This window comes from Bubalus bubalis, chromosome 1 (assembly GCF_019923935.1).
Source record: "Bubalus bubalis isolate 160015118507 breed Murrah chromosome 1, NDDB_SH_1, whole genome shotgun sequence".
NCBI lineage: Eukaryota > Metazoa > Chordata > Mammalia > Artiodactyla > Bovidae > Bubalus > Bubalus bubalis.
Window position 1 is genome coordinate 180,496,358 of NC_059157.1, and position 11,061 is coordinate 180,507,418.

The window sequence follows — 11,061 nt, forward strand, 5'->3', positions numbered from 1 at the left end:
TACTGGCAAATCAAATCCAACAATTTATAAGAAGAATTATACACCATGATAAACGGGTTTTGGACCCAATATCAACGTGGTGGATGGAGATTCCCCCTACCACCAAGCAATTCTCTTGACACCAGCTGGGTGTCCTATAACTCAACTCAATTCTGATACCTGGAGAGAGCATCAGGTTCCACAGGCTAAGGGCTCAGTGCCACAAGACTGACTCCACTACAGATGCCAATCACAAGTCCAGGTTGTTACCTGTGCTTCTGAGTAACGGGCTACAGATTGGAAGGTCTCACAATTCCTTTCTTTGGTTTGGTTAGTTTGGTAGAAAGGACCTAATAAGCCAGTCAAAAGTCAATGTTGTTAACCTGTACTCCTGACTGACTGGCTATAAATCAGAGGTTCCCATGACCCCCCTCTTAGATTCAATTAATTTGTTAGAGCAGCTCACAGATGGAGAAGGAAATGGCAACGCACTCCAGAATTCTTGCCTAGAGAGTCCCGTGGACAGAGGAGCCTGGTGGTCTGCTGTCCATCAGGTCGCCCAGAGTCGGACACAACTGAAGGGACTCTGCATGCATGCATGCATTGGAGAAGGAAATGGCAACCCACTCCAGTATTCTTGCCTGGAGAATCCCAGGGACAGAGGAGCCTGGTGGGCTGCGGTCTATGTGGTCGCACAGAGTCAGACACGACTGAAGCAACTTAGCAGCAGCAGCAGCAGCTCACAGGACTCAGGAAGCTCATTTACTCACTAAATTACCAGTTAATTGCAAAATTATTAAGGATATCAATCAACAGCCAGATGAAGAGACATATATGGCAAGTTCCTGAACAAAGGAGCTTCTATCCCCATGGAGTTTGGGCCTTGCAGGGTGGCAGGTGGAAGCATTCTGATTCCCCAACATGGAAGCCCTACAAATCTCATCCTTTGGTGTTTTTACAGAGGGCATAATAAATACAGGCATGACTGATTGAACAACTGACCACAATTCAACCTCCAGTCTCTCTCCTCTCCCTTCCCCGGATGGGAATGAAAAGTTCTCACTCACATGGTTGGTTTTCTTGGCACCCAGCCCCCATCCAAAACTCACCTCAATAACATAACAAAAGACAACTTTATCATTCTCATCACTTAGGAAATTCCAAGGATTTTAGGAGCTCTGCTCCAGAAATAGGGACAAAGATCAAATACATACTTCTCATTATAAATCACAGTATCACAACAACCAAGTGGTATGCAAGGCTGATTCAACATTGAAAAATCAATTAACATAATCACATCAATAACCTAAAAGAGAAAATTCACATGATCATATCAACAGATCCAAAAAAGCATTTGACAAAATTCAACAAACATTCATGATATAAAAACTCCTAGTAAACTTAGAAGGGAAGTTCCCCAACATGATAAAGAATATCTACAAAAATCATAGAGCTAATATATTTAATGGTAGAAAAAATTGAAGATTTCCTGCTAACACTAGGAACACAGCAAAGATGTCCCAATCTCACCATTGGTTTTGCAGCATCATACTAAAATTTCAAGCTAATTCATTAGGACAAGAAAAGGTATATGAGAAGGAAGAAATAAAATGTCTGTGTTCTCACATGAAATGGCTGTCTATGTAGAAGATCTGAAAATGATAAACCAAAAAGCTTAGGAACTAATACACACAATTATAGCAGAATTGCAGAATACAAGGTTGATACACAAGTGAATTGCTTACCCAAATATCAGGAATGAACAAATGAAATTTAATACTAAAAACACAATACCACTTACATTAGCATCCTACAATATGAAAGAGATACAAATACATACGAGATCTACATGAGAACTATAAAACTCTGATCCACAAAACTGAAGTAGAACTGAGAAGATGGATAGGAAGGGTAAATAGTGTCAAGCGGTCAGTTCGCCCCAACTTGATTTATAGATTCAATGCAACCCCAATCAAAATCTCAGCAACTAAGCTTGTGGATACTAACAAAATGATTCTAAAGTTTATATAGAGAGGCAAAAGATCCAGAATAGCCAACAGAATCCTGAAGAAGAACAAAGTTGGAGAGCTGACATTACCAACTTACTATGAAACCATAGTAATGAGACAGCATGGTACTGATGAGAGAATAGATCAACAGAACAGAACAGAGTCCAGAAAGAGACCCTCATCTATACAGTCAAGTGATCTTTGACAGAGGAGCAAAGGCAATAAATGAAGCAGAGATAGTGTTTTCAACAGTGCTGGAAGAGACAGCTACTCACACACACAAAATGAATTTAGATACAGAACTTACACTTTTCACAAAAATTAGCTTGAAATGGTGGAGAAGGCAATGGCACCCCACTCCAATACTCTTGCCTGGAAAATCCCATGGATGGAGGAGCCTGGTAGGCTGCAGTCCATGGGGTCGCTAAGAGCCAAATACAACTGACCGACTTCACTTTCACTTTTCACTTTCATGCATTGGAGAAAGAAATGGCAACCCACTCCAGTGTTCTTGCCTGGAGAATCCCAGGGATGGGGGAGCCTGATGGGCTGCCGTCTATGGGGTCGCACAGAGTCGGACACGACTGAAGCGACTTAGCAGTAGCTGTAGCAGCAGCTTAAAATGGATCACATACTTAAATGTAAACCAAAACTATAAAACTCCACACTGGAGAAAACCAGTGTTGAAATACCAGTGTAAAAAGCATTAGATGATCAGAATTTCTGGAACTCAACAGTAAGAAAACAACCAACCCAATTTAAAAAATGGGTCAAAGATCTTTACAGACACCTCACCAAACAAGATTTAAAACAGCAAATTTATTTGTAAACAGCAAATCAGTATATGAAAAGATGCTCCATATCCTATGTCATTGCTGCTACTAAGTCACTTCAGTCGAGTCGGACTCTGTGCGACCCCATGGATGGCAGCCCACCAGGCTCCCCCGTCCCTGGGATTCTCCAGGCAAGAACACTGGAGTGGGCTGCCATTTCCTTCTCCAGTGCATGAAAATGAAAAGTGAAAGGGAAGTTGCTCAGTCGTGTCTGACTCTTAGCGACCCCATGGACTACAGCCTACCAGGCTCCGCCGTCCATGGGATTTTCCAGGCAAGAGTACTGGAGTGGGGTGCCATTGCCTTCTCCTATCCTATGTCATTAGAGAAATGCAAATTAAAACAACAATTAGGTACAACTGAACTCCGGGAGTTTGTGATAGACAGGGAGGCCTGGCGTGCTGCGATTCATGGGGTTGCAAAGAGTCGGACATGACTGAGCAACTGAACTGAACTGAACTGACTGATATACCCATTTAGAATAGTCAAAATCCGGAATACTGACACCACTAAATCCTGGTGAGGATGCACATCAACTGGAACACTCATCCATCACTGGTGGGAATGCAAAATGGCACAGCCACTTTGGAAGACAGTGTGGGAATTTCTCACAAAACTAAACATATTCTTACTATATGATTCTGCAATTGTGCTCCTTGATATTTACCCAGAAATGTATGTTCACACAAAACCAGCTTTATTCAGAACTGTCAAAGCTTGGAAACAACCACAGTGCCCTTCAATAATTGAATGAATAAACTGTGGTAAACCCAGACGATACATGTTATTCTGCACCACAAAGAAATAAGCTATCAAACAGTGAAAAGACATGGAAGAGACTTGACCGCATTTTACTAAGTGAAAGAAGCCAACATGAAAAGGCAACATACTGTATGTTTCCAACTATTTGAAATTCTAAAAAAAGCAAAACTATGGAAACAGTAAAAAGATGAGTGGTTGTCAGGGGTCAGGGGAGACAGGGATGAAGTGGCAGAGGACAGAGGATTTCCAGGGCAGTGAAACTACTCTCTGATACTATAATGGAGAATACATATCACTCTACATTTGTTCAAACTCCTAGAACGCATAACACCAACAGTGAACCCTAATGTAAAATACAGATGGTGTGATTTTGATATGTCAATGTAAGTACACCATTTGTAACAAATGGGTGAACATTTGTAATTTCACTAGGTGAAAGATGCTGCTAATAGGCGAAGGATGCTAGGTGTAGGGGTTGGGTTATATAGGAAATCTCTGTACCTTCTGCTCAATTTTGCTGTGAACCTGAAATTCTCTAAAAAATAGGTTTTTAAAAAAAAAAATCAAGTAACAATATCAATTTTGACAGACTGCTCATCATCACCACCTTGTGGGCAAGGAAGCAACAACAAAATATATGACATTTTCAAAAATAAGGAAATTTTCACTTATTCCATCAAAACAAAGCTTCCATCAATTAAAAGACATTATTTCAGGTTTGACTAAGAAAGAAAATACTGCCAACTGAACTATGATACCATCAACTGTTAGTGGCATTCCAATGTCATAGATTTTAAAAATCAATGAAATGTAGTATTCTGATTTTCTTCAAGTTTCTATCAGTGTTGGAGACTAAATAAGAACAAAGCATCTTAAACTGAAACAACAGAAATTTAGGAAATAAGAGACAGTAACACTAGGACAATACTAAAAGAAATATGAAAATATTCTTCCATACTTTTCAACCATCGATGTTAGGTAATTTAAGGATAGAAATATATAATGTTGGATTTTAATAACTTCTAGGATTCCATCTAGCTTTAAAATTCTTCTTCAGATTTTAATAGTTCTACACATTATTAAATTTGTCCTCAGAGTAAATGAAAAATTTACTGACACGATAAAAGGGGTAAATACTTTCTGAACCTCCTGAGAAATACTTTCAAACATTAATATAATCCAAGTGAAGGCAGGCTTGCAGCCCAGAAATGCTGACCCCAGGGTGCATGCTCTTCCCACTCCAGGACACGAGGCTGCCTCCAGCATACCACAAGGGCAAACTACATGGCTGGCCTTGAGACACAGATATCAGACAAGCCCATCCCACTTCCAACATACCTGGCTGAAGCCTTAAATCTCTCCAAGAACTGAAGTCTCAGGCTCTCATGTCCAGGGAGGTCAATCAAGGTCAGGTTAGTGCCCTAAGGATAGCAGCAGCAATATTAATGTTGTGGTACTGATTCACACTCACAACATAAATTTTTCACAACATATCTCAGGTATGTGAATGGTACCTAATTAATTAATCAAAAATGTCAATGCAATTGATTAATCAATCAAATGTTCACAGAGCATCCTCTATAGACCACAGAAGGCTGTGGAAAATGTAAAATTACAACTCTGATAAATGTTCTAAGGGTATGTGAGAGACTTGACCCTGTATGGGGAAGTCAGGAAAGTCCATCTGGAGCTGGGGAAATATACCAGTATGAACAAAAGCAAAAACATGTGAAAAACAGTAACAAATATTCACAAGCTAAATAATGTGATATAAGAACCTATACTTTATCAGATAGCATGTTACTGGACATCCAACCTTTATAAAAACAAAACACCTTTTTATATTTCTACTGCAATCTAATTTTAAAATATATGTCCACCAGACACACCATTTTTTTGTTCTGTTAATACTTTGTGTCAATCGTTGATTCAGGTGACAATCACTGAACAAGGCAGAGTTGTGCCCCACTGAGCAGACTGACTATTGCCCACTTACATGCTACTCATTCTAAGCTTTCATTCTTGAGCTCAAGTTCAAGGCAGATGTGGCCATGCTCAATGCTAAGATTTGAGTATAGCCCTGGTACATGTATCAGACCAATGGATCATTTCTCAGATGTTCCTACTTTCTCCACAGCGAGCCTCAACCACTATTTAGGAGGAAGGAGTCAGCATTATGCATAGATTTGACATAATTACTGCTAAATATATTGTGACTTGTAATTTAGTCTGTGTGATCTTTTATAGGTAATATACAAAGTATGTAAGACTTTTTTTTGTTTTTTTAATACCAGTAAGAGTCTAGGGACCTCAGGTTGGACCCACTATCACACTGCATAATCAGCATCACATCACATACTTTCAATATAAACAATCCATAAGATATATTACTCAGTCATAAAAAAGAACAAAATAATGTCATTTGCAGCAACATGGATGGACCTAGAGATTGTCATACTAAGTGAAGTAAGTCAGATACAGAAAGACAAATATCATGATATTGCTTATATATGAAATCTAAAAAGAGGGTAGAAATGAACTTATTTAAAATACTGAAGTATTATCACGATGTAGAAAGCAAACTTATGGTTACCAGGGGATAAAGCGGGGATAGGAAAAAACTGGGAGACTGGGACTGACATACACACACAACTATATATAAAATTGATAACTAGTCAGAACCTGCTGTATAGCACAGGGAACCCTACTCAGTACTCTGTAATGACCTATATGGGAAAAGAATCTAAAAATAAAAACAAGAAGAGTGGCTATATGTATATGTACAACTGATTCACTTTACTACACCTGAAATAACACAACATTGTAAATCAAGTATAAAAGTGAAAGTGAAAGTTGCTCAGTTGTGTCCGACTCTGCGACCTCATGGGCTATATAGTCCATGGAATTCCCTAGGCCAGAATACTGGAGTGGGGAAAAGGGAAAAAGACTTCCCTTTTCCAGGGGATCTTCCCAACTCAGGGATTGAACCCAGGTCTCCCACATGGCAGGTGGATTCTTTACCAGCTGAGCCACGAGGGAAACCCAAGAAAACTGGAGTGGGTAGCTCATCCCTTCTCCAGCTATCTTCCCAACCCAGGAATCGAACCAGGGTCTCCTCCACTGCAGGTGGATTCTTTACGAACTGAGCTAACAGGGAAGCCCTGATATCAAGTATACTCCAATAAAAATTTTTTTAACAATCTCCCAATATTGGAGACTAGGGAAATCAGAGGTAGCAATTAACAAAAATATCAGTTAAGAATTCTCAATGGGTAACTGAAAACATTTTTATTGTATAATAATAAATATAGACATGTCCAAAAAAAAGTTGTCAGAAAATAGTCAAATGCACTGTGTATGTTCATGTCAAGTTCACATCAACAGTAATTTCATTTGTATTTGTGTAACAGAGACTCTTGAGAGTCCCCTGGACTGCAAGGAGATCCAACCAGTCCATTCTGAAGGAGATCAGCCCTGGGATTTCTTTGGAAGGAATGATGCTAAAGCTGAAACTCCAGTACTTTGGCCACCTCATGTGAAGAGTTGACTCACTGGAAAAGACTCTGATGCTGGGAGGGATTGGAGGCAGGAGGAGAAGGGGACGACAGAGGATGAGATGGCTGGATGGCATCACGGACTCGATGGATGTGAGTCTGAGTGAACTCCGGGAGTTGGTGATGGACAGGGAGGTCTGGCGTGGTGCGATTCGTGGGGTCGCAAAGAGTCGGACACAACTGAGCGACTAAACTGAATAGAGCATCAAACAGTTCTGACTATTTAAAAAAATAAAAAGTGTGAATTCAAAAGGTTAAAAAAACAAGACATACATTACTATTTTGAGAGACAAGATCTAAAACTGGGAACCCTGGGTACAGGGATACAGTACCAGTGCGTGGAAAAACTGTCTTCCACGGAACCATGGAACCATGGTACTTTCCATGGTACCAAAAAGGTTGGGGACTGCCAATCTAAAACATAAAAGGGGTGGGAAGAGAAGTTAAAAAGAAGAATGCTTTACATATTCAATAGAAACATGCAACTCTCATATGTAATGTTAAGTTTTCTGATAGTCATATTAAAAAAAGTAAAAAGAAACAGGTAAAATTTTAATAATATATATTATATAATCTAATATATCTAAATTATCTTTTTAAACACATAATAAAAAAATTAAAAAATTGGTATTTTACATTCTTTCTTTCATCCCAAGTCTTCAAGATTGGGTGTATATTTTATACTTAATAGCAGCCCTCAATTTGGACTAGTCACATTTCAGATGTTCATTAGTCATGAACAGCCAATGGCTACTGCATTGGAAAGCACAGGTCTAAACCATACCCTGGAATACTCTACTTTAAATTTCCAGTACATGTATCCTAAGAATTAAAGATCTCTCAGATCTTAAATTTCAAAATCTGAATCCTTGAGAATTTAAAAAGGTCTGAGTCAGAAACACTGTCTTTACTGAAAAAAGAAAAACTATCTATAAGACATTTAAAAGGATGTCTCTTTATCTTTGATCACTCACTAAATACTTATTAAGCAGTAAAATCAGCTTGGCAGTCACTGTCTACATTCTAGAGACATACAGGTACATAAAAAGTCCTCCTCATGATTTCTTCTTGGTATTTTTTAAATATACTCATATACACTCTTTAAGATTTCCACTGCAACTCCATTTGTAAAAGCAAGACTGTAATAACAAAAAACCTAAATGTCTATTAATAGGGCTCTTATTAAATAAAAACTCCACATGAACTGAAATAAAAAAAGTAAGTTTTCTGATCAATCTGCTTTCACTTTCAACTATGATTATGATTTACTTTTCCATGTGTACCTACAAGATTTTTCTGTCATGTCTCATAAGTAAAGGCTTTAAGAAAGAAAAAAAATTGTATGGTAGTCACATAACGGAATACTCACAATATTCAGCTCCTAAATCAACCAGGTAGTACTATGTATGGAAATGAGAAAGAAAAAAATGAAAACAAACCCAACCTGTATCAATTATACTGTTCAATTTTTAAAAAGGGAGGTGCGGGACAGAGTGTTATAAAAGCAAAAAGTAAAGAGGACAGATCTGTTTGGATAGCACTGACCATCTGGAAGGCTACCCAGGAAAATGGTAAGTTACTACCTCCAAGGAGAAGACTTATTTAAGGAGGGACAGGAAAAGCAAAACGACTTTTCACCAAATACCCTTTAAACCTTTTGAATTCTGTCCCATATACATGTACTAAAGAAAAAGGCTTAATGCTCACTCTTAAGAACTCAAGGTAAAGCTGGAAAGAAGACACAGAAATATAAGCTAATAAAATGTGATATAACATCAACATGCATACGGTACAACAGAGAAGGTGAGAGCATGATTAAGTTCACTGCTTGGATGATCAAGAGAAGAATTTGTCACATGCACATTATTTATCCAGAAAAATAAGCTATGAATGGTACCTATGCCCTCAGACTAACTTACCCTAGAAATGTCTTTTCCTGACACACCAAAGTAAAATAAAACTGTCAGACTTCCCACATTCTAGGAACCTCTTACCCTGTTGTTATTGACTTTGTAGGCAGCAGAGCTGTCAGTGATGGAAGTCTGAGTGTCTCTGTAAAGGCCTGTTAACAACTGTAAAACAAAGCAAAACGCAATATGTGAGGAGATCCGAGCAAACATATAAATAGCAAACCTAAAGAGTGTAACTCTGCTCTAACTCTCCTAGGCGTAAAGTCAAACAAACAAATGTTGCTTACAATAGCTAAAAAGGACCATACTGATTTTTTTCCCCCCTTTGCTTGTAGAAAAATCTAATAAACTGCAAACTTCATTCCCCTCTCCTTAATGAGAGGGGGGAAACTATTATTTTTAAACTATTATTTTCAAATAGTAGTTTCAAATGGTTAGTGGCCAAATTTACCAACCTTCTCAACATTTACAATCATCAGAAATGATTAGAGATTATATTTCTTTAGTGGAAAGGAAAATAACTTATACTCTCAAAAAGAATAATAATAAAGAGAAAGCCTCCGCTACTCTTTGTAGCAAAAACCAAACATTTAAAAATACTACATAGACTAGAAATAAATATTAGTGAAGAGAAGCCTAAGTAGCCAATAAAAGTTTCTTTGACAAATTCTCAGAAGAATTACACACTGCATACAGATAAATGTCTTCTATCTATCTCTTCAGCTGTTCTGGTATCCTTAGCTATGGCATGAAAGTAGTTAGTATATAAAACCCTTAAATGGGATAAAGGCTAAATATGTCGGTATCTGGTGCAAGAGAATAAAAATGGCCAAGAAGTTCCAGTTTCAGAGTCTTTTCGTTCTCCCAAGTAAGCCAAAAATTAATTTTCCAATTTGTCAGCAACAGCTTTTTTCCCAAAGTAAACCTAACAGGAATAATACGGTGCCCTAAAATTTCCTATCAAGTGTTAAGAGAGGTATAAATCAAAGCATTTACTCTGACAAAAAGCAATGTTTTCCCGGAATCACAAAGGCCCACAAGAAGAACAGCTCTCTGACTGCTTCTTCTGCTCCGGATGAACTTCCAGAACACTGTGGAATAGAGAAAAACAACCAAAATGACGCCTTGATTATCAACAATACGCATATATGGTTGGGCTGGAGGAAATTAAGAGGTCTACCATAGCATGCCTCATTCATTTGGAACTTACTTTCACTGTTATTACCACCATTATAATCGTTGTTCTTGAGGACTCCGCTGAATGCCAGCCACCCATCAACTGTCAACTTTTCTGCATCCCCTACCCCGCCAGTATACTCAAGTGCAACCTTGCCTTACTAACTCTATATTCCCGGCGCCCGGCTCGCAAACACAGGATGCTCAAACTTGGAGAGAAAACCACTTGAGTATTGGTAGCAAGAGCACTGGAAGGGGAGAACGGGGCGCTCAGGCAGTACAGGGGCTAGCAACCCGTGCCCAAGGACCAGGACATCACTCTGGGGGTCGCGGGAAATCCCCTCTAACGCTGTGCTGTTTCTGCTGCTTCAGGCAGGAGGGCAGGAGTATATAAGCTGTGTCTCCCATTCTAGACGCCCTTCAGGTGCCACCTCTGCTCCGCGGTCTACAGAAGCCCAGTCCGAGCTCGGATCCCCGCCCGCCCCGCACCCGCCATATCCACCGGCCACCTCTTTACCTAGCGTCAGCAGCACCGCAAGGAGCGCCACCACGACTGACAGCAGCGTCGGGTCCCTCTGCTGCAACTCCTGCCGCAAAGAATCTAGGTATGGCTGGAAGGCTCCGCCAACACCGCCGCCATTCCCCATCCGCCGGGAGTCCGCGGACGCCATGGCTGAGATCACGCTACCCGGCACCGCGAAAGCAACGTGGCCCTGGGCTCTGCGCAGGCCTGCGAAGCGGAGCATTATGGAAGTGGTAGTTCCTAAGCTGTATTTCCTCCTTCGCAGGCTGGTATACCGAAGGTCCTGATGGGAGATGTAGTTCTCTTGGACACTGT

At 39.7% G+C, this 11,061-nt stretch overlaps 1 protein-coding gene across 1 annotated transcript in view; it reads right to left on the bottom strand.

Annotated features, from left to right (window-relative positions):
• SRPRB (SRP receptor subunit beta) overlaps positions 1 to 10,953 on the bottom strand; it is a 35,525-nt gene extending 24,572 nt beyond the window's left edge. The window contains exons 1-4 of the mRNA XM_006051417.4: positions 10,741 to 10,953; positions 10,044 to 10,138; positions 9,132 to 9,209; positions 4,922 to 5,004 (exon numbers count right to left, since the gene is read on the bottom strand). Coding sequence (XP_006051479.3) covers positions 4,922 to 5,004; positions 9,132 to 9,209; positions 10,044 to 10,138; positions 10,741 to 10,894 — 410 coding nt within the window. The 5' untranslated portion in view covers positions 10,895 to 10,953. The remainder of the gene's footprint in view (positions 1 to 4,921; positions 5,005 to 9,131; positions 9,210 to 10,043; positions 10,139 to 10,740) is intronic.
• Between the last annotated feature and the right edge of the window lie 108 nt (positions 10,954 to 11,061).